Source organism: Aristolochia californica, unplaced genomic scaffold (assembly GCF_029961685.1).
Source record: "Aristolochia californica isolate CCGP_79_NKW_82.1479 unplaced genomic scaffold, dmAriCali1.0.hap1 SCAF_15, whole genome shotgun sequence".
Classification (NCBI taxonomy): Eukaryota; Viridiplantae; Streptophyta; class Magnoliopsida; order Piperales; family Aristolochiaceae; genus Aristolochia; species Aristolochia californica.
Window position 1 is genome coordinate 1,002,683 of NW_027181826.1, and position 22,196 is coordinate 1,024,878.

The window sequence follows — 22,196 nt, forward strand, 5'->3', positions numbered from 1 at the left end:
CTAAATCTCTTTTTAGACACCAACGTTTCTATTTCTGGGGTAAAACCTCAGTTTACTTTAACGTGCAGTCGCTGAAACTTTGAAGGATTGACATGACTGACATGACTGAAATGATTTCAGCACACCAACTAGCTCCTAATTCAAAATAAAAAACAGACTAAAAGATACCCATTTTAACAAGTAATCTAAACCAAAAGGAGACTTGATAAATGATCGCCATCGTGTCTGTTATGGATACAGATTGTACCCAGTCAAAAAAAATAGCTCTTCGCAAATGCCCTCACACACCTGTAGATCCAAACCCTCCGGTGCCTCTAACGGTAGAATCCAAGTCTTGGACCTCTGAAATTTCAGGTGTCATTATCTTCTCGACAATGAGCTGCGCAATACGGTCACCAGGTTTCACTTCAAAATCAGTATCGGAATGGTTGAACAGAATAACACCAACAGGGCCTCTGTAGTCGGCATCAATCACGCCAGCGCCCACATCAATGGAATGCTTCCATGCCAATCCCGATCGGGGAGCTGCAAAAAAACAAAAAAAATCTGATCATTTCCGATTATCAAGAAGCACCTCCGCAAAGTAAAGAAAACAGCTACTACTTGGAATGAATAACAATTCATAACAAATCGTTGTACCTATACGAGCGTAAGTTCCTTCAGGTATGGCAATGCTTAAATCAGTGGGAACAAGGGCTTTTCCCCGAGCAGGAACCTTGGTCTCTTTTGCACTGAAAAGTAGAGCCAACAGAACCAACTTCAGTCAAGAAGTTCTGGAAGTTATTAAAAGGGTAGAACAAAAGTCTAACAGATGTAAAATGAAGATTACCTGGAGAGGTCATATCCTGCAGCAAGAGCGGAGCCCCTTGATGGCAGAATGGCACTCTCTGAGAGCTTTTTCACCTTCAGAAGAGGTAATGCGCTTGCAGGTTTATGAGACACTCCGTTCTGGTTGACCTTCCGAACCTTGAGCAAGGGCTCTTGGATTTCAGGGCTCGTCTCGGTGTTCTCGGGGTTTGTCTGGATGTTCTCAATGGCCATTCTGAATTTGACTGAGTAGCAGTGAGATTCATGTCAATGAAAGTGAAAAACTGGCAGTCAAAATCTTTTGTCAAAAGCATTCGATAGAATTTAGACTATTGTTAGTGTCAAGGAATCAAAATAAGCCAGGCATTGGCAATTTGAGGAATTCACACAGTTAGCCTATAAAAAGTGCTAGATTCAACTAAATATCAGCAAGTGATTCAAAAAAAACTAATTAAGCATGGGCAACATTTGATATCTTGAACACCCACTGGTGAAAATAATGGTTTACAGAAACAATTTATTGAAATAGCTACAAAATGTAATAAACTCCATATCTCAAGCGCATTGATATGTACAGAATACAGATTTCCTCCCATGAGGTCTCCCCTGTTACGGTCCTTCACTAACAATATCAGTGATTCAGCAAATACTTCTTTCTCGTGATTCACAACCGAGAAAATAGAAACCAGAGAAACACTAGAAAAGAACAAGACCAAAAATCCAAATAGAGAAAAAGAATCCTCTACAGGCAGCATTAAGTAACACCATCGAATGCAAGCTTCCCCACCCCTTCGCTTTGTTATTCAGATATCAACCACGAACGGTGTAATTCATAAACAATTTATTCCCGTCCCTCTAACATTTGTTTAAATTTCTTCTCATATATAAAGATAATTTTTGGAACTCTAATTTCATCGAATACATCGTAGACCTACAAAACAGAAAATCTCACACGACGTGGCTTCCAGCATTCACACGATGACGGGGAAGGTGAGGGTACAAAAGAATTATTCTGAAAGAGGGAGAAAAAAACGTTTCCCCTCAGCTTTTAATGGCTTGAGCGGTCCCTTTTAGCGATCTCTTCCTCATCCGGCTCTTTCCATGGAGAACCTTCGGACTGAAGGCAAGTAAGACATCCAATCCACACTAATAACCTTCGGACCGCCATTAGAATCTATGAAGCAGCGTTCCATTGTGCCCACTATGGAAACGCTGCTACAAAGCCAGTCTATGCCCCAAGCGCTACCACAAATACACGGAAAAGAAGGAAAAGAAAGAGTAACAAAGAAGGAAACCCTTACCTCTGTTTTGCTGAAAACGGCGGTTAATGGTCGCCGGAAACTTTGAAATGAGCAGAGTAGATGAACAGGTGGAGCTCTTAAGGTATCGTGTGAGCTGAAATCCGACCTCTCTCATGGCGAAACTGAACACCTCTCTCAGGAGTAAATGGAGGTGTGAAAATGCTGGCGCCAAAATTTTGAACTTCAAATTTCTGAACCCACTCTCGGGAGTAAACGGAGGTGTGAAAATGCTAGCGCCAAAATTTTGAACTTTAAATTTCAAATTTGTTGTGAGTGCGAACCATTAACTTGTAATAATATACTTAAAGAAAATATATTAAACCCAAATTAGGTAAAAAAAATATGATTACTATACTAAAAAATAAATTAATATATAATTAAAATATATTAATTAAATAAATTATATATTATATTATTTAATCATTACAATTTATTGTATATTAATATAGTAATTATGTGAGCCAATTAATTGTGTACAAGATTAATTATAATAAATAAATATAATAAATTAATTTATTAAATTATTAATAACATAAAATATACTTTAACATAAAAAGGAATGATTAAACAAAAAGAATTGATCAAATGTTAATATTTTTATGGATTATTAATTAATGATATTTTTATTAAATTTAAAACAATTGGTTTTATTTATTATAAAAATAGGTTAATTAAACCAAAATAATTGATCAAATGCTTGATTTAACAAATTTAAATTACCATTATTAAATCATTAATATAATATAATAATTTAAAATAAATATAATGAATAAATAACACTAGTTTAATTTTTCCTAACTTAGGAAAAATTAAATCAATAGCGTCGTTTTCCTCACGACGTTAATAATTCCAGGAAGACAACGGTGGGTCAGCAGGCAACGGTGACGAAGGTGACGCTCTGATGGTACAATAAAGACACTCCGATTGGATGCTCTGTGACACAGGTTATGCGACAGAGGCTCTGTGATAGAAGCCGAAAAGGAGAAGAGAGGGAGGCCAAGAGTGAGAAAAGAGAGAGGCCAAGAGGACGTTCACAACAAGAGGAATAAGGGAAAGGGAGGTCGAGAGAGAGAAGGGAGATGGAGGTCGAAGAGACGAAGGAAGAAGGAAAAAGAGAGAGGTAAGCAAGCGGGAGAGACATAATTTTTTTTTTTAGGGCATGGCTCGACTCGTCCCACTCACTTCATCCGGTTCATTCGCAATATACTGCGGAATTCCGAAATCCCGAAATTAAACCATAGGTATTATCTTCGAATTCATCTAATTCATCAACATGAATCGGGCGTTGGTGTTCCACTGTTGACGTTAGGGTTATTCTTTTTCTTCGTTTCATCTCCACTAGTGGATCTTGGATTGAACTCATTATAATGGTGGGTTTAGCCCATCCTCCGCGATAGTATCAAAAGGATATCCCGACCTAATAGGCATTTAGTTACAACATATGAAAACAAAGGGGAGAAGAGGGTAAAGTCAAGATATAAAATTGGCTGGAAGGCATGGGTTAGATCATACTTTTCTCGGCCTTTTGGTTAAGATCAAGTGTAGTATCTATTTTTATCAGTTTAATATATGATACGTGGGCCATCGCCCCACATGATATTAGAACATTTTTTTTTGGGGAAGGGTTCATAGCTGGTGTACCCCTACCATATCAAATTAAAATTATCTACTTAGAGATTCTCCTCTTTTTCCATATACCTGTTTTTTTTTTGCGTTTTTAACTATATACTAAGTTTTTTATATTACATATTATATATTGACGGAAAGATATTCGAGTTTATTTTTCAACGAAAAACGAATTTTGGCAATCGGAGCAACAACAGAAGGCTTCAGTTTTTTAGCTATTTTATGCTAACAATAACGAGATTTTATATGGAGAATTTTATATCAAAAGAAATATATGTAAATCTATTTTCTTACCTATTCAACCAATTCTCGATTTGAGTTTTTTATATGGAGATATTGATCTTGGAATAGTCAATGGTCATACTAGGAAAAGAAAAAAGATTACTTAATTAAGCTAGATTATAGAAACCGAAATTTATCAGATTATTTATCTCGAAATAGTTATATTTTATTAAGAGATGTTATACTTAGATGAAAGGTATTTTAAGTCTAGTTTCAAAAGGAGAAAATTTCATGTCAATCTGATATTTATTTATGGATATATTCGCATTGAAAGAATCAAAGGTGATGTTGATATCCTATTGAATTGAAAAATCCGAATTTAAGCCGAATTTTTTCGTCATATTTTGAGTTGCTGTTATAGATCAACAGTATTAGGAAAATATCTCACTTACCCCTTTTTGTCGATTGTTTTTCTCCTACCATCCTTTATTTGGCTCTCACCCCTTTGGGCCAATCTCTTGTTTGTTGCTTCAGTTGGTTTACCTTTATATAAATAGGTGCTTTACGTCCATTGAGGTTTTTTTATATGTACCCGTGGGTCTTTTATTAAAGTCTTGTGAATGACAAGCATTACCCACTTATCACCCATTTCTACCTTTGAGAGTCAGTGCCCAAGTTGGGACACCATGATGGAGAAGTTTATTATTATATATAAGTTATTTGGTTCAAGCTGTGATCACTGCCATTACCTCCCAACTTGAAGGGGAAAAGTAGAAGTACAATAAATAGGTGTTTTATATGTTGTGGTAATTTTAATGTGACAAAAATATTCAAGAAAAGGGGTGCACAAAAGATGAAGTTTTTGCATTTAAGAAAAAGTTTTTACAGCAAAGAAAATTGAAGACCAAGAATCCTGACTCGTAATAATAATTGTGGTAATTATGGGTGATACCTAACTCAGCTCGACTCGATTCTATTTCTCCGATTGGATTATTATTTTGGGGTATTCGCAATATATTCCTTGGTCAATATATTATTTGTTGTAGATACTCACATCAAATTATTTCATGGGTCATTTTACAAGGATTTTTATTATTTTGGTTCGTGATATATAAGCCTATACCCATTTCAACTAAGTTATTGTTTCTCTTTGGATAAGATATTATTATTGAAAGACTTATCAGTTGCTGATTTTTTTATCACATTGGCTATTCAGATGGATGATGAAAACCAATGTGGCCTTAGAATATTATCTTCTGGGTAAATTACCCGTTACCCCCTTAATTGGCATTTGTTACTCCTACCACTTGAGAGTCGGTGTCCAGGGTTGGGTCACGGTGATTAAAGAGTTTTATTACACTTCTTAGCACTGCGTATAGACCCACTACCTACAAAAGATAGAAGTATGCCTTATATCCAGCATGGGTTATGACTGGAATATGAAGCAATATTATACGGTTTTGAATGATTTTACTCTCACTAATCTTATGCCAATTGGGCTTATGGAAGAGACGACCTGTGCGTGAGGGAGAGTATTCGAAAATATGGAGTATTGTCATTTTATAAAAAAAATCCTATACACTATTTACAGTAAACCAGGAATTCATGGTGGTGTTCTCTTATCCCTTTGAGGGAGGGTATTGGGAGATACGTCCAAACCCATAAGATATGACCCATCATGATGATGGATTAACAGTTTTTCGCAAAAGAGTTTGTTCTTATTGTGAAAAAGGAATGTGGGTAGAGCGGGAACGTCCCTGAAGCTTCTGCCAGAGTCAACCAGCTTTAAATCTCTCGATCGTACGACAGCAATCGCTCACTTCACTGCTATAACCATCATCTCCTTCACCTTGGTCATTGCATCGTCAATGGGTATCATCGTCTTCTCGTCCCGGGAAGCGTCGTGGAAAACTTAATAACAGTTGAAAACGTGATCAGTTGCAGACATCATCATCGAAGGATTCATGTGAGACTTGCTGAAGCGCAACAGAAGATGCTGTCACTCCGCTGCTTCGTCCGAATCTCTCTCTCTGTCTTCCCACATTTTACACGATGACCGTCTCAATCTCTCTCTCTCTCTCTGTCTTCCCACATTTTACACGATGACCGTCTCAATCTCTCTCTCTCTCTGTCTTCCCACATTTGTACACGATGAGCGTCTGCTTCCGGTACCGTCTATTTAAACCAAGCTGTCTCCCAATCATGAGACAGCCATGGTCATGGAAGATCGACTAAGAAATAGACAACCAAATCTCTATTAAAATATACAATCCAACCGAATCATGATTCACGTGAACAGAGATGAAATCTCGTTACTGCCATTAAAAAAATTCTTACGAGTTAGTGTGTTCTCAAGTTCTGCAATTTGCGAATATTTCCAGCTTACTGATAAGTTGGGTCGCCGGAATCGGACTTCCGACACACATATAAGAGACCTCAAAAATCTGATACATAAAAATTAGGTATATATGTAAATAAGGGCCTCAGGTTGGTCGGCAGGTCTAGTCAGTTCCGGTTCAGCAACCGGTGATCCAGTGTGCAAGTCTTTAAGTTTTCGGGGCCCAGAAGTGGCAGTCAGCGCGTCACCTCACGTCTAATCTTGTCGTGAACGAAAGAATCTCACGGAGATGGATTTTTTTACGTTCAAATTTCTTATCTAATCTTATAATTTTAATGCATGCGTTGCAACATGAATTTCTAATCCAAATCAACAAAATTTTTAAGTAAAAGGAGACCAATGCAATCCATGGATCCACGCGAGTCCCCGTTTTTTCCGAGATTTTCAGACCAGTTTCGAAAATTTCCAGGAATTTTTAATAGATTACCTACTGCGATACTCCTCCATCTTGACCACGGAAGATCAATTTAATAAGAAGAAGATAGTTTAATGTTTATTTAGCAGTTGTGGGATCAGGGATCTCTCCCTCAGGCGGAGTCCAGGCGTGCAAGATTCCAGATGAAAAACCACCAGACGTCGTGAAGGGCGAATATTTTTCAGAAAGTGCGGGAGCTTCCTTACCTTTAAATGATGACTTTAGGGTAGCATCGAGCTTTGCTGTGACCTGAGTTGGGAGCCGAGCCTCGTCTCGAGCCTAAAATTGTTATCTCGAGCTTCAACATATATTTAAAATTTTTTAAAAAATATATATTGAATAAAATATATATAAAATTATGCATATATTTTACGAAAAATTGGACATAACTTATATATATATAATACGTGTATAAGATTGGGTATAACCTTTACTTAAAATTTAGCATAATCTATATATATAATATTTGTATAAAATTCGGCATGACTTCTACTTAAAATATACATAATATCTGCATAAACACTTCATAAACACTCCATAAAATTGTTTATACATTCCATAAACACTCCATGAAATTATTTATACACTCCATAAAATAGTCTAAACACTCCATACACTACATAACATTATAAATAAACTTCATACAATAATCAAACACAATAAAATTAAATGAAATATCACTATCAATTTACAATCACCCAAATAAAACTATAAATCCTTTAAATAAAATCCTATCACTATTAGAGACTTACTAGAAAATTACAAGAAATATTTTAAATTTTTCTTAAGAAAGTTAAATGGACATCTTATTGCCTTTCTAAGGAAATAAATAAAAATTAATAATTAATCTAATATATTATTATACTTATCGATAAATTTTTAATCACATAAAATGTCAAACACAAAATTGCTATGAAAATTGCCTCATGCTCAAAGTATTATATCATCAACTGTCAAATACTTATTCAAAATTTTTCTATGTGGTTTTCTAACCTATCTTGGCAAGAAAATCTTACTTAGAAAATTATACGATTTTTTAAAAAGAATTTATAATTAGAAAAATATTTTGAAAAAACATGATGCACTAATGGTCCCTATATTTCTACTAAAAATGTTTTTTCAACATTTATTGAAAAAACCACTAATAGTCTCTAGAAACGTATTTCTACTAAAATATCTTTTTAATTTCTTTAAGAGCCATGAGGAAGGGACAAAGAGTTTTTTTTTCCTTGTTTATTATATCGCCCTTAGGGGTGGCTTTGAATAAATTATATATAAAATTATGCATACATTTTAAAAAAAATATAATGATAGGGGAGGCTCATGATTGAATTTCAATAATGGATTAAAATACACCAATATTAATCTTTTTTACTCCAATTGTTGTCTAGCTTGTTTTGTAATTTTTGAATCCCCCTAGATGAAAATTTATATTTTAGGAAAAACTAAAAATATTTTTCCTATGATACATATTCTCCAAAAAACCTTTAAATAAAATCTTATTACTATTAGTGACTTATTAGAAAATTACAAGAAATATTTTAAAATTTAGTTAGGAAAGTTAAATGGACCTTTTATTATCTATTATAGGGAAATAAATAAAAATTAATAATCAATCTAATATATTATTATACTTATCGATAAATTTTTAATTAAATAAAATATCAAACACAAAATTATAATGAAAATTACTTCATGCTAAAAGTATTACAGCATCAACTGTTAAATACTTATTCAAAATTTGTTTATACAGTTTTTTACCCCGTCTTGGTACGAAAATCTTACTTAGAAAATTTTATGATTTTTAATAAAAAAATTCGATTAGAAAAATGTTTAAAAAAACATGAGACACTAATAGTTTATAGAATCTTATTTCTATAAAAAAATTTTAAAATTTTTTCTAGTGGAAAAAGTTTTGTTTTTTTTTTTACTTTATGATCTCGCACGTGTGAAATCATCTTCGCGTGGGGGAGGGGGGAGATTATCTCTCCCCTAATTTCTCCCTTGAACTTAGGTTCTGGGATTCCTCCGAGACGACGTGGAGGGAAGGGGGTTACGGTGCCGGGCAGGACCTGTCGTCGGGGATGACGGCTGAGACGGAGGCGGCGGTGACTGAAACAGAGGCGACAACGAGGAGAGGAAGAAATCGAACGGACGGCCACAAAGGCGGCTGGCGAGCAGCTGCGACAGCGATAGAGACGGCCGGCGAAAAGCTGCAATAGTGGTAGAGGCGGCGACAACAGCCGACGGGAGGGGCTCGACAGTGACGAGGGGAGGAAAAAATTTTCCCCCCTGGCTCTCGATCTTGCTCCCCCGCTCCCGACCCGATACCGATCAGACTCACCTCGAGCTGGCTCGCGAGCCGACGAACCGAACCTGGCTACGGTCGAGCTCGGCTCGTTAAGGTAAACGAGCCGATTTCGGTGCTCGAACCTGGGTCGAGCTCGATAAATACCCAATCGAACCGAGCTGGTACCAAGCCGAACTCGAGCCACTCGCAAGCCGACTCGGTTCAAAGCCACCCCTACCTTTAATGGCCTTTTCTCTGGTTCTTACTTCTTACTGAACACCGTGGTTTTCTTTTGTTTGCTTTAAAAAAAACAAATTGAAGCCGAGTTGAGTGAAAGTGAAAGAAACCGAACCCAACCAAAAGAAAAGAATGTAGCGGATTGAGGGCGGGTGAGTTAGCTCTAGGGTATGACGATGAGTCGACATTGTTGTCCGAATTTCAAATGGGTATGACTGTAAGAAGGTGAAATTCGGATTTCTGGATAACTGGAGAGAAGAACCCATTAATCCATTCGCAGTGGGAAGAGAACGAAGATGCTTTTTCGGGGCATTTCCTTTTTCAAACGATCCTATTGGTCGGTGAAACAGGTAACTAAGAACAGTTGTACAGTGCTCGTACGTTTAGTGGAAGAGAGATATTTAAAAGCGAGTAAAGGTGTCTGCTTAGCGTATGGTATGATAGGTAGAAAAAATAGGAAGCGGAGCAGCTCGGATTTTCGGTCTCCCACTTGCTTGTGCAAGGAAAAGAAGAAAAAGAGAGGGAAGTTTGTGCAGACTCCGTCTTCTTCTTTCTATTTCTCATCCAAAGGGGGAGCCCCCCCGCCCATAATCTCCACTTTCTTCTGGGAGGAAGCAAAAGCAACTCATCAGAGTTGAGCAGCCTTGGATTCGTCGAATCTATCGTCTCCTCTGTGCACAGCCATGGCTGGTTTTATGAGAAATGTGGTCATTGGGTTGGTTTGTGGGAGTCTCATTCTCGCTATGGAGCTGGCTGAAGCAGAGAGGCCGCTGAAGTTCGTGGATCGTGGAAATAATGTTCAGAAAGAAGATGGGTTCGCAGATTTCATCCTGCAGCTTTGGAATTTGTCTAAGCGTGACCCTTCTTGGCACCATGTTTGGCCGGTTGGTCTTATTCTAGTTCTCTGATTTTCCTTTGGCTTGAATGGACAGGAATTGAGATTTATTTTTAACAAGCTTATGTCTTATTTGGCTTCAATGGACAGGAAATGAGATTTGGTTGGAGGATCGTATTGGGTTCCATCATCTGTTTCTTTGGTGCAGCTTTTGGGAGTATTGGTGGAGTTGGTGGTGGTGGAATTTTCGTCCCAATGCTTACTTTGATCATAGGATTTGATCCAAAGTCCTCAACAGCTATCTCAAAATGTAAGAACCCCTCTCTCGGGATCTTCTGTTACATTTTTTTTCCTTCTGTTTGGTCAAGCAAACTATCATGGTTAGATGGTCATATGGTGTTTTGGTTCTTTGAACAATAAGAATCAGGATAGTTTGTTCATTTTTTCCTTTTTCTGGCTTCTTCTCTTACAGGTATGATCATGGGTGCTGCGGGTTCAACTGTGTATTACAATTTACGGCTTCGACACCCAACGCTTGACTTGCCCATCATAGATTATGATCTGGCCTTGCTGTTTCAGCCCATGCTCATGTTAGGCATCAGCATTGGAGTAGCCTTCAACGTCATGTTTGCCGACTGGATGGTCACAGTTCTTCTCATCGTCCTCTTTCTGAGTATTACATCAAGATCACTATGCACTTTTTCCTGTTAATTCCTTTCTGTGTTACCTGGAATATTTCAACGAAATTAGGTTATACGCCGTGCCAAGAGCATTTTTGAAGCTCATTACGTTGTTGAGCATCCCGACAGAAGCATGTTTGTCTATACCCAAAGGCTAGTAATTGATGCATTACGGAATTTCATCTTTTCCTCACCACTGGAAGCTTGTCTCTTATTTTAAGTTCTGCAACTTCTGTCCAGTTTTCATTTCCTTCCTCTGCTGTTTCATCTACTTTTTGGTCTAATTCTAGCATTTAGGTGCTTACTTCATATCAATTTACAGTCCCTAATACCAAAATCCAAGAGCAACTAATCAACTTAAATATGAGAATCTCTTATTGTTTGGTATTGTTAGAACTCCATGCTATTAACTGGGTCTCACTGACAATCTGTAATTAATGTGGCAGGTACATCAACTAAGGCATTCTTTAAGGGTATAGAGACATGGAAGAAAGAGACAGTAATGAAGAAGGCAAGGTTCTTTCCTCACATATGTTAAGATCCTATTTCTGTTAGGGACTTATCAAGTAAAATGACTGTTTTCTTGAATCGCAGGAAGCAGCCAAACTGTTGGAATCATATGGAAAAATGAATGGTGAGTTTGAAAGCCCCAAGACCCCTCCCTTTCCACAAGAAGTTTATGAAGGTGACTTTCTATTTCCTCTGCACTCTTAAATTAAACCCGGCTTTCAGAATTTAGCTAAGAAAACAGCCAAGAATTTTCTGAAGTTGAAAAATATAAGCTTAGGCACTACAAGGTTTTGAAAATGATAGGATTACATTCTTAGAATCTAAGCCGTTGAACTTTGATAGAAAAACTAAAAATAACATGAAAGAAGATTACAATTGGCAAATTTAAATTATTACACGATTTAAAACTGTATATCAATAAGAGTGATTTTATAAAATGTGATAATACAGAAAATAAACAATCTTTGCAACTTCACGGTAATGCTACAGCTTAAACTGCCAGTCAAGTTCTGATATGGACTGAACTTGTTTTCCTTTTGTAAAATCTGAAGAGGAAATGGAGGCAGAACAACTGTTTCCTCTTCAAAATCAAAGTCTTCACAAAGGATGATATCCAACATCAGTTTTAACATGAACTTCTAGCATATATTCATGTTACATCCATTCATAACTGTTACATCCATAGCTTGGGAAGAGAGATAAATTACAGAAAGTATCATTCTAATAACTGAACTTCATTGGGCTTCAGATGGTCCAACACTGGGATACAAACCACTTCCTGGTGGTCCAAGTTCTAATGGGCAACAGAAGCTTAGATCAGACGAAGAGGTCTCACTGATAGAAAATGTTTACTGGAGAGATCTTATGCTGCTTGTACTGGTTTGGATAGCATTCCTCACCATTCAGATAGTTAAGGTCAGCTGTTTCTATCAGTAAACGTATATATTAGCTTCTTAGACTCTCAACTATTTTGAGATTTCTCAGTCTGGAAACTAACCAGTCAAGTTTTTCTTTCCTTGATACAAAAACAGACTTATGCAAAAACTTGCTCTATAGAGTACTGGATTCTGAACTCGCTGCAGGTATAACTTCCACCTATAACACAATTTCTTTTTTTACATTCTAACTATGTCAAAAGACACAGTTCCTCTATTTAATTAGATCATATTCACCTCATTTCTGTTAAAACCATCTCAAAAGCAATAGGATCATGGTCAGAGTTGGAAAATGATTGCTTGGATTCATGATTTCGAATTTTGACATTTTATTCCAGAAAACCAAGCTATCTATCTGAGTCATTGATCCTCTCATGGTTTCTTATTAAGATATGCTGCAACTATTTGGATTTTCTGAGAATGAATAGTATATTTGCTCTACACTTTGCTGTCAATGGTTTTTAGTTCTTAAAATCTTCCAGGAAGTTGAAATTAATGATCACAAATCACTACCTGTAAGGCTCTGAATATAACTCACATGCCTTGTCAATCCTAAAAGATTCTTTCAGCCTCGACTCTGGGCCTCTGATCTGCAACTCTATTTTTCATGAGGCTCTGAACATCAACTAATGTCATTGGTGAACTGCCATGAACTTTCTACTACCCGAGGTCAAGCATCTTGTCTTTTAAAGTTCATCTGATTTTCAGGTACCAATTGCCCTTTCTGTAACTCTCTATGAAGGCATCTGTTTATACACTGGAAAGAGGACTATTGTATCTGATGGAAAGCAAGACATGACCTGGAAAGTGCATCAACTTTTTCTATATTGTTGCTTGGGAATATTGGCAGGTATAGTTGGAGGTCTACTCGGGCTTGGAGGAGGCTTCATTTTAGGACCCCTTTTTCTTGAGTTGGGAGTTCCACCTCAGGTCTGCTTTCCTTCAGATTGCAAAATTATAGGAATTCAATATGAGAAATACTAGGAGATTGATAACCAAAAAGTTTGGACCTTAACCAGATATCTAACATTCTTTCTTTACAGGTTGCAAGTGCAACTTCAACCTTTGCTATGACATTCTCAGCATCCATGTCAGTTGTGCAGAATTACCTTTTGAATCGCTTCCCCATTCCATATGGTGAATATCGATACATTATTAGCTGTATATTCGCTTACAATCTCAAAAGCTCATTCTCAAAAAAGAAAACTACCTGTGACTGCAGCTTTCTATTTCATGATGATTGCCACAATTGCAGCACTAGTTGGCCAGCACATTGTAAGGAAGCTTGTGGTCCTGCTTGGGCGGGCATCATTGATCATCTTTATCCTGGCTTTAACCATATTTGTTAGTGCAATCAGTTTAGGTAAACATTCTTGTGACTGGTCTCAGATGAGGTTAGCATTTAAAGAATTTTTGTGGAAAAAGAGCTCATTCTATGAGTGCCTTGTGTTGCAGGAGGGGTAGGCATAGCAAACATAGTGGAGAAGGTGGAACACAGGGAGCATATGGGATTCGAGAGTCTCTGTTCCAAAACATAACCCTCTTCCTTTTTGCCACACTTTGTAAATGACATTCAGTTTCTACTTGTTTTGCTCCAAGTACTTGGGAATCTAGATACATTATTAGGTCTATTTAGTGTATGTTGATTTCCTGCAGCAATTTGCTTCCATCCTGGACAGGAAGTTTTCTCTGTACAGAACTTATGAACATCGGTTTTCCAAATCAAAACGGAAATGAAAGAGTTCAATGTAGTCTAAGCAGGCAGAGGTTACCGTGAGTAGTATCTCATCCAGTAATCATTGCCCTATTTTATTTCTTTCCTTTTTGCAGTTCTTCAAAACAAACCACAAAGGCAGAGCAGAAATGCAACAACCTTCACCTCATGTTCACTGTGTGGCAAATGATCTAAAGTTTAAACAATCTACCTTGCAAATTTTGATGCAATAAATATTACAGAGTTTGGACCCAGATGGTGGGATCTCATGGTCCAGTATGATCTTGTTCCAGCCAGTACATAATTCCTGTTTCTTGCACTGGTTTGCATTTGGAAATAATCAATATTTAGCTGCATTGTGATTCCAATATCATAAGATCTAATCCTATTATCACTTATCATAAAATTAAGCTCAGGTATGCTTATGATATTGTAAATGAAAATGCTTGACATTGATAAAGTTAATGATCACAACTTGCTCACTTGCATTTTGCGCAGAACCGTTGATCACTCCAAACCAACATTCTATCCAATTGAACCTTTACTCCCCTTGCCTTCAAGTGCAAATGTCTCGGAACAATCCGTTTCTTCAGGCTAAAAGCAAAGTACTGAGGAAACGCTTTCAATTCCTCAAGAGTCCGCTCCATCTCCATCACCAAATACTCAAACTTGGGCGTCAAATTGTTCTCCATACTGTAACCAAAAATGGCAGGCAGTCGTGCACAAACCGTGGCCTATTCCTGCTCCGAAAACCCCAGATTCTCCAAAAACCATATCTTCTCCACAAGTTTCTCGACGCGGGTGTTGAGGAGATGGGCATTGAGAGTGTTCGCGGAGTTGAGCTTCTTCACCCCCACTTCCTTCAGGAAGTGGAGCGTAGGCCGCAGGCACAACTCCACACTGCTGAGAAGAATCTTCAGACACCGGTAGATTAACCCGCATGACTCTTCTGGTGACGCGCCCAGCTCCTGAGACAAGAAGGTGAAGACGGACTATGTCGTCGGTGTCCGAGTGGAATCTACCGGGGCAGAGGAAGGAAAGACGGGGAAAATGGGTCTTAGATAATCCTTTTGTTTTGAGGAAATTCACGACGTAGAGGAATCGATTACCAGATTCCGGGGAGGGGGGCTTCTTGGCGGGGTCAGTCGATATAATGCCCATAATTCTCAGGTAGAGGAGGTTTTGGCCATGAGAGATTTTAAAGCCGAGGAGACGAGGAGGGTGGGAAGAGGAAAGCAGATTAGAGGTCATTTTAGGAATTTGGCTGGAGAAGGAAGAGATCGGAGTGGCATTTTCCTCTTCGACAAAGAAACCAGAATCGAAAGAATCGGATACTGGTGCAAGGTCTTCGCGTCACGTGTGATAAAAAAATCTTATTTTAAAAATATTGTTTTTTTGCTTGATTTTATATTACTATAAAAAAAATAAAAAAACCCAATATACACTTAAAATATTTTTTAACCACTCATTTTTCCTTTAAATTATTTTATTTTTAATATAAACACAGATACACGGGTAAGACCAAGCCAAAACGGCTTGTAAATAATTGAAACTTTTCCTCTTTAGTTGGTTGATAGTTAGTCTTATTTACCTCAAAAGGGTTGAACGGTCAATTGTCTTTGAGGTTTGAGGTAAATAAGACTAACTATCAACCAACTAAAGAGGAAAAGTTTCAACTATTTGCAAGCTGGTTTGGCCTGGTCTTACTCGTGTATCTGTGTTTATATTAAAAATAAAATAATTTAAAGGAAAAGTGAGTGATTAAAAATATTTAAGTGTATATTGGGTTTTATTTTTATTTTTATATAGTAATATTAACTCAAGCAAAAAAATAACATTTTTTTATGACATGTGACGCGAAGACCTTGCACCAGGTATTGAGTATCCGATTCTTTCGTTTCTGGTTTCTTTGTCGAAGAGGAAAATGCCACTCCGATCTCTTCCTTCTCCAGCCAAATTCCTAAAATGAGCTCTAATTTGCTTTCCTCTTCCCACCCTCCTCATCTCCTCCGCTTTAAAATCTCTCATGGCCAAAACCTTCGCTACCTGAGAATTATGGGCATTAGTCTCTCAACATGTAATATTATTGTTTGACGTTGGAATAAATATTATCGATGGAAGTGTGTACTCTTTCTTTTAGGTCTATTAAGCTAATTATTATGTATTAATATGCCCTATTACAAAGTCTTTGACTCCTCTATTGTTGAATTTAGAGAAAAGAAAAAAACTTCATTGACTTATTATAATAAGAGTACATGAAACTTTATTTATAATAGAGAAGGTAAAATAGTCTAATTACAATAAAACTATCTTTGTCTCGATCACATCCAAACTCTAACCCTGAAAGATAAGTTTTAGCATAATTAAAGAACTCGATATAAATAAAAGACAAACATAACTCAAACTAGAACTCTTATAGGACGTGACAATAAGATAAAGATGCATTTGTGAGTCCTTATTGATTTCCCCAATTACGTGATAAATCAAATAACAATCTACATTAGTCCGAATAATTAGTCCATCAAACTAACAACCTTCAATAGTATATACCAATGATATATCCCAATCGGAAAAGCCTCGAGTCTGAAATAGTTTAAAATAAAAAATTTCAGTTAGATAGTTTATCGGAAACTTATTTCTATCTAAGAAATACTTTCCCAGGAAAAAAAACTAATTTGGCGTGTTAGGTTTATTTTTTCACATATTAGCAAATTTAAAATTTATTATGTTATTATTTAATTAAATAATACTTTTTATTTGTTAAACGGCTCGATCCCTATATGATACGGTTATGGGTGGCATCGAACCAGAATATGGAAAGTCGGGATTCCGGATTCGGCAGCGGAGATTTTGCGAAAACGGGGAAGGAAGGAAGTCGACTTCAATCTGCTCCGTTTGGTAAGTTTTGGTTTTTTATTCGATTTCATCTTCTTATTCTTCGTTTTCCTCTTCAATTTCTTCCTCTCCGATCTTCCTCTTCGATTTCTTCCTCCGAACTTCTTCCTCGCCGACGGGAGTGACGGACAACTTCTTCGACCTCCGCTCCTCAGCCCAACCCGATATTTATCATATCTACACGCCCTCTGGTTTCGAAGTCGCCCAGAAATCGCTCGATTTCGTCAACAAGGGCACCCGGTTCGCCACAACAGAACTCAATCTCCTTTTTTTTTTTTTTTTACGGATTTCTTGTCAGAGTCGAGTTTCCGGAGAGAGAAGTCAGAAAACCAGAAGAACAAATTGGGTATTTTAACCCTGTGAAAATTGGGTATTTTGACGAATACATTTTAAAGATTGGTATTTTCTTAATTAATTTTTTAAATAAATATTTTTCCAAAATTTCCATGTTTAAAACTACATTTGGGGCATTTTCTGCAATTTTGAAGTTCCGGAATTCAGAGCAGTAGTTGAGGAAACGTAATGCGTCGCTGTGAGCTTGAATCTCTTGGCATTTATATGATAATTTTACATTAGCAAGGATATGCAATCACAATAATTTTGTTAATTTGCCTTGTACTAGTGTGGAGGAACATGAGGAGCCTACCTACATTGTAATGGAGCTCTGCTCCCTGATTTTTGTATTATCATACAAGGGTGTTGACGAAACATCAGAGTTTTCTTTTGTTGAGAAATCTCGGCAAAAGCTTCAAGAAAGAATGTATGTTTTGAAAAATTATGAATGAAGTCCAGGAGAATTAGCTTTTATGCTTTCTAAAGTAAATGAGACTTTACCCCGTAGAATAATACTCAACCTAAAGGGAGGATTTTGGTTGTGTGGATGTCAACATGATTATAGCTAAAACCTAAATTTGTTAGCTTGTTATGATAGATCATTGAAAATGTTGCATATCAGCCTATTGGATGTTTGTATTAGATTATTGTTCATGTGAGTCAACAAAAAGATGGAGCAAGTAATGTTGGTGGATGGATAAATTTTTGGAGATAGTCTAAACCATACACTATTAGAAGGTCTCGCAATGGAGATGGAAAATAGGTCTAATGCACACTGGCTGTTTGTCATGTAATATATGTGTTTTCAGTGTTGTCATTAGTTGCAAATGTATGCTATAAAAATGGATAAGCATTTTGATGTAGGACTTGTGAATGATGTTGTTCTACCCTACTTTGTTGAGTTAGAGATTACTTTGAAAATTGATAGAATGATTTATTTTTCGCTGTTGAAATTCTCTTATGTACATGCCTTATGGTAGATCACTCCTTCAAAGGGGTTAAATGTGAGATAGTAAAGCTAGTAATCTTACTCTAAGATTCTTGTATTTATGATAGCCATATAAATGAGTTGGTGCCATCGATGTGAAAATGTATATGCAATTACATGTGTTATAATTACTATTGTGGGTTTTTTCTTTAGTAGGTTTGTTTACGAATGATTGGATTTTTAATTAAGGTGAGAATGAGTGATTAGACAAAGGCTGATACCTTTCTAATTGATTGTTACTGAATCAGTTATTATATATTGCAGTTATGAGTTAAATTAGTAGGTTTATATGCTAAATCTTATTACTGAAATAAATAAATTACCAATCAGGATATGTTGTGTGATTTTAATATTTGGACAACAGTATGAGTACCTTTCGATTTGGTTCCGGAGGCATGGATCATGCATTGTTTTTTATGAGTTTATTTATATATTATACCTTTGTCAAGGAATATTATCACGCCTTGGTTCTATCGGTTTTATAATCTCCATGTTAAGTGCTTAATGATAATGTATAAAAGGAAATTGGAAATGTGGAATGGTTAGGTTGTTATTCTTGTGTTGGATGAGACCTTTGACTATTGTTTTATGACAAAAATTGAGAGTTATGGATTAGTAGTAAATCTTATGTCTTGAAATATATGTCTCAGGTAATTATTATCTGAAATATTATTGTCTTCTTTTAGAGTATTTTTTTTTAGTCTTGTAATCGACTCAAGTTGATCTCTATTCTTCTTATATCAGTTTTCTCGTATTGCGGGTGAAACCGTTTACTGGTTGTGCTTATTCTTCTCTTAGATTTTGTTCTATTGCGTTTGTATTGACTTTTTGCTTCAGTTGTGTGTCCAACATTTGATTTTAGTGTCCATTCTCTATCCTAAAACAGATACAGGAGGTCTGACTTGAAATTCACATTTTCATTAGAGTTTCATTCCTTAGTGATGAATTTGCAGTGGCATTAGTCTCTTCCTAATAAATAAAATTTGACTATGTTCAAGCTGTTTGAGGATGGTCGTGCACAAGAGTAACAGTGGCCTTCGTTGGTTTGTATTTATAGGAACTGTTTCTTATAAACAAAAAAAAAGAAGATTTTTTTACTGCCACTTAGCTGTCGACAATGTCATGGTCTTAAAAACCTCAATAAACTCAAATGAAAATTGTATTTTTTTTGTCTAGGTGACGGAAACCCTATTGGTGGTTCCCTTCAATTTAACAGAGACATTTCAATTTATTAGGTTTGTTATGCATTTTTGATAGCTTGAAGTCTCAATAATAATATGATTTAATGAGATATCTTGCAGAGATGGAGAAAGAGCATACACAGACAGGTTCAACCGCGGAAGAGTCCTACCTTATCCGTCGCCTCCAACTCTCTGACAAGGACAAGGGTTATGTCGATTTACTAAAGCAACTCACCCTCTGCGATTCCATTTCTGACGCTCACTTCGCTACCAGGTTTGAAGACATCAGCTCCTACGGTGATGATCACATTATCTGTGTCATCGAAGAAAACCACTCGCAGAAGATCATTGCAACTGGTAGCCTCTTGAGCAAAAAGAAATTAACTGACAGTGGAAAGGTGGGCCGCATTGAGGATATCGTTGTAGATTCCAGTGTTCGGGGGAAGCATCTAGGGCAGAAGATCATACAGTTCTTATTTGAACATGCCAAATCAGTTGGCTGTTATAAAGTCATTCTTAATTGCGACAAGAAGAACATGGGATTTTATGAGAAGTGTGGATTCAAGGAGAAAGGTGTTGAAAAGGCTTTGTATTTTAATTGATATCTAAGACTTTTTCATTTTTCATTGATGTTTCTTTACCTTCCCAATCTGAATTTGAACACCTCCAGTTGTGTTGGAGAAATGCTAATAAAAATAAATAAATTAATTAATAATAAGTAGTAGTTTCACAAAATAGTTATTAAAAGGCACAGTTATTTGTTTTGGCAAATTCCAACCCTACCCTTCTCGCATGTGATTGAATTAGATGTTCTAAATTCTTAAACAAGCTCATCGAAACAAAGTAAAAAACTTCAAATTTTTATTTATAAAAATCCTATTGATCAGTTTTATAATGTTACTAAAAAGCCTTAAATATTTTTATTAATGCTTATAAATGACTTAAATATGAGAATTTTTATTTTTAAAAGGGTAGTAAAATAATATAATATATGTTTATAAATTAAATATTTAAATATTTAGAAAATTTAAGGCATTTTTGAATATGCAAACACTTAAGGGCATTTTCATTTAAATTATAGATTATTATTAATCAATTTTATAATGTCATTGAAAGCCTTAAATATTTTTAGTAATGCTTATAAATTATATACAAATAAGAACTTTTATTCTTAAAAGGGTAGTAAAATAATATAATTTATATATTTATTTGTAAATTAAATATTTAAATATTTAGAAAATGTAACGAATTTTTAATATGCAAACACTTAAGGGCATTTTCATTTAATTTACAGATTATTATTTTTAAGATTGTTGAATTTATGAAAAAGAGAAATACTTGATTAACTTGATTAACTTATTATAATCAGAGTACATGAACCTCTATTTATAATAGAGGAAGGTAGTAGATTCCAATTATAATAAAACTACTTTTGTCCCAATTACACCTAAACTCTGACACTTAAAAATAACTCCTAACATAATTAAATAATTCAATATAAATAAAAGACAAACATAACTTAAACTATAACTTTTCTAGGACGTGACCATAAGATAAAGATGCGTTTGTGAGTCTTCTTGATCCTCCAACTTATGTGATAAGGATGTTAGCTTGTGGTAATCGTAGTGGGTCCTACTTCTTATGTGCTTGGGCCCATCTTGTGGGCCTTCTTTGGTCGTGTGGTTTATCTTATAATACTCTTAGATATGTGGACTTTCCCTGGTCGTGTGGGCTTGGGCCTATCTTCCAATACTCTCCCTCAAGCTGGGGGGTGAGAGAACAACATGAACTCCCAACTTGCTGCAAATGATGTATTAAATCTTTTTGTATAAAATGGTACATCTTCTAATATGTCTTCATCTTCCAACACTCCCCCTCACGCTGTTGCGTCATTCCATGAGGCTCTGCTAACATAATATAAATGAGAGTAAAAATTACTCCTAGCCAGTAAGACATTGCTCCATACTCTGTCTTCTATAGGTAGTGTGTCTGTCGGCATTGCTCTGAAGTGTCCTTCCATAGGACAACGACTTTCAAGTGGTAGGAGTAATAAAAACCATTAAGAGGGGGGGGGGGGGGGGGGGGGGGGGGGGAAGACTGACTCACATGGTATCCCAACCGTGATATTTTTTAAAGTTAAATTTATCATGGCGTCCCAATCCAGGCACCGACTCTCAGGGTGTCTCAATCGTGATATTTTTTAGAGTCTAATAAATTATGGTATGAGAAAAGGTATTAAGGCCACCTCTTCTTTAATAATAATGTTTCATCCAAAGAGACATAATAACAACAACTATAATGTAACACGCCCATCTTCTAATTTATATAACATGAACCAAAATAATAAACCTTGTAAAAGAACCCATTAAATAATCATAATCTGATATAAATATTTTTTCTTAGATGCATAAGCTTCATTTTTTGTGTTCCTCATTTCTTGAATATTTTGGTCACATAAACTTATCCACAACATATGGAATAAAATATATCTTTTTTGTACTTCTCCCCCTCAAGCTGGGAGGTAATGGCAGTGATCCCAGCTTGAACCAAATATCATAGATGCATCAATAAGTCCGATTGACATAGATATAGTAATAAACCCTTCAACCAGGGAAAAGTGAGATATTTTCCTGATATAGCAACTCAAACAGTGACACAAAACAAAGGGCATAAATTCGGATTTTTCAATAAAACAGAATACCAGTATGACCTTTGATTCTTCCAATGCGAATATATCTTTAAATATAGATCAAATTAACATAAATTTCCTCCTTTTGAAACTAGACTTAAATAAATTTCATCCAAGTATAACTTCTTTTCATAAAATAT

The 22,196-nt window shown here is 36.0% G+C and overlaps 2 protein-coding genes and 2 pseudogenes across 4 annotated transcripts; 2 read left to right on the forward strand and 2 right to left on the reverse strand.

Annotated features, from left to right (window-relative positions):
• Positions 1–171: 171 nt before the first annotated feature.
• Positions 172–2,265, reverse strand: LOC137951089 (deoxyuridine 5'-triphosphate nucleotidohydrolase-like). Of its 2 annotated transcripts, none has more exons than XM_068797666.1 (4): positions 2,109–2,265; positions 830–1,052; positions 640–731; positions 172–525 (listed from the first exon to the last, which is right to left on the reverse strand). In XM_068797666.1, the coding sequence occupies exons 1-4, from the start codon at positions 2,221–2,223 to the stop codon at positions 281–283; spliced, it is 675 nt and encodes a 224-aa protein (XP_068653767.1). In that variant the 5' UTR covers positions 2,224–2,265; the 3' UTR covers positions 172–280. The 2 variants fall into 2 exon arrangements, with proteins under 2 accessions (XP_068653767.1, XP_068653768.1); XM_068797667.1 differs by having other exon boundaries at positions 830–1,042; positions 2,109–2,196.
• Positions 2,266–3,616: 1,351 nt separating this feature from the next.
• Positions 3,617–3,794, forward strand: LOC137952402 (U2 spliceosomal RNA; annotated as a pseudogene).
• A 5,945-nt stretch (positions 3,795–9,739) lies between these two features.
• On the forward strand, positions 9,740–14,092 carry LOC137951874 (sulfite exporter TauE/SafE family protein 3-like). 2 transcript variants are annotated; one of them, XM_068798839.1, is made up of 11 exons: positions 9,740–10,180; positions 10,282–10,441; positions 10,604–10,804; positions 11,258–11,322; positions 11,406–11,496; positions 12,070–12,236; positions 12,353–12,403; positions 12,965–13,186; positions 13,300–13,393; positions 13,479–13,619; positions 13,712–14,092. In XM_068798839.1, exons 1-11 carry the CDS (start codon positions 9,980–9,982, stop codon positions 13,792–13,794), a joined length of 1,476 nt encoding a protein of 491 aa, XP_068654940.1. In that variant the 5' UTR covers positions 9,740–9,979; the 3' UTR covers positions 13,795–14,092. The 2 variants fall into 2 exon arrangements, with proteins under 2 accessions (XP_068654940.1, XP_068654941.1); XM_068798840.1 differs by having other exon boundaries at positions 11,406–11,445.
• On the reverse strand, positions 14,002–15,241 carry LOC137951875 (transcription termination factor MTEF1, chloroplastic-like; annotated as a pseudogene).
• Positions 15,242–22,196: the final 6,955 nt, after the last annotated feature.

Excerpts from the sequence above, each read along its gene's own strand:
- LOC137951874 (XM_068798839.1), top strand. The coding sequence starts at position 9,980 with ATGGCTGGTTTTATGAGAAATGTGGTCATTGGGTTGGTTTGTGGGAGT. Across the intron at positions 10,181-10,281 it reads CTTGGCACCATGTTTGGCCG|GAAATGAGATTTGGTTGGAG; the intron begins GTTGGTCTTATT and ends TTCAATGGACAG. Across the intron at positions 10,442-10,603 it reads CTCAACAGCTATCTCAAAAT|GTATGATCATGGGTGCTGCG; the intron begins GTAAGAACCCCT and ends CTTCTCTTACAG.
- LOC137951089 (XM_068797666.1), bottom strand. The coding sequence starts at position 2,223 with ATGAGAGAGGTCGGATTTCAGCTCACACGATACCTTAAGAGCTCCACC. Across the intron at positions 1,053-2,108 it reads CCGTTTTCAGCAAAACAGAG|TCAAATTCAGAATGGCCATT; the intron begins GTAAGGGTTTCC and ends ACTGCTACTCAG. Across the intron at positions 732-829 it reads GCAGGATATGACCTCTCCAG|TGCAAAAGAGACCAAGGTTC; the intron begins GTAATCTTCATT and ends TCTACTTTTCAG.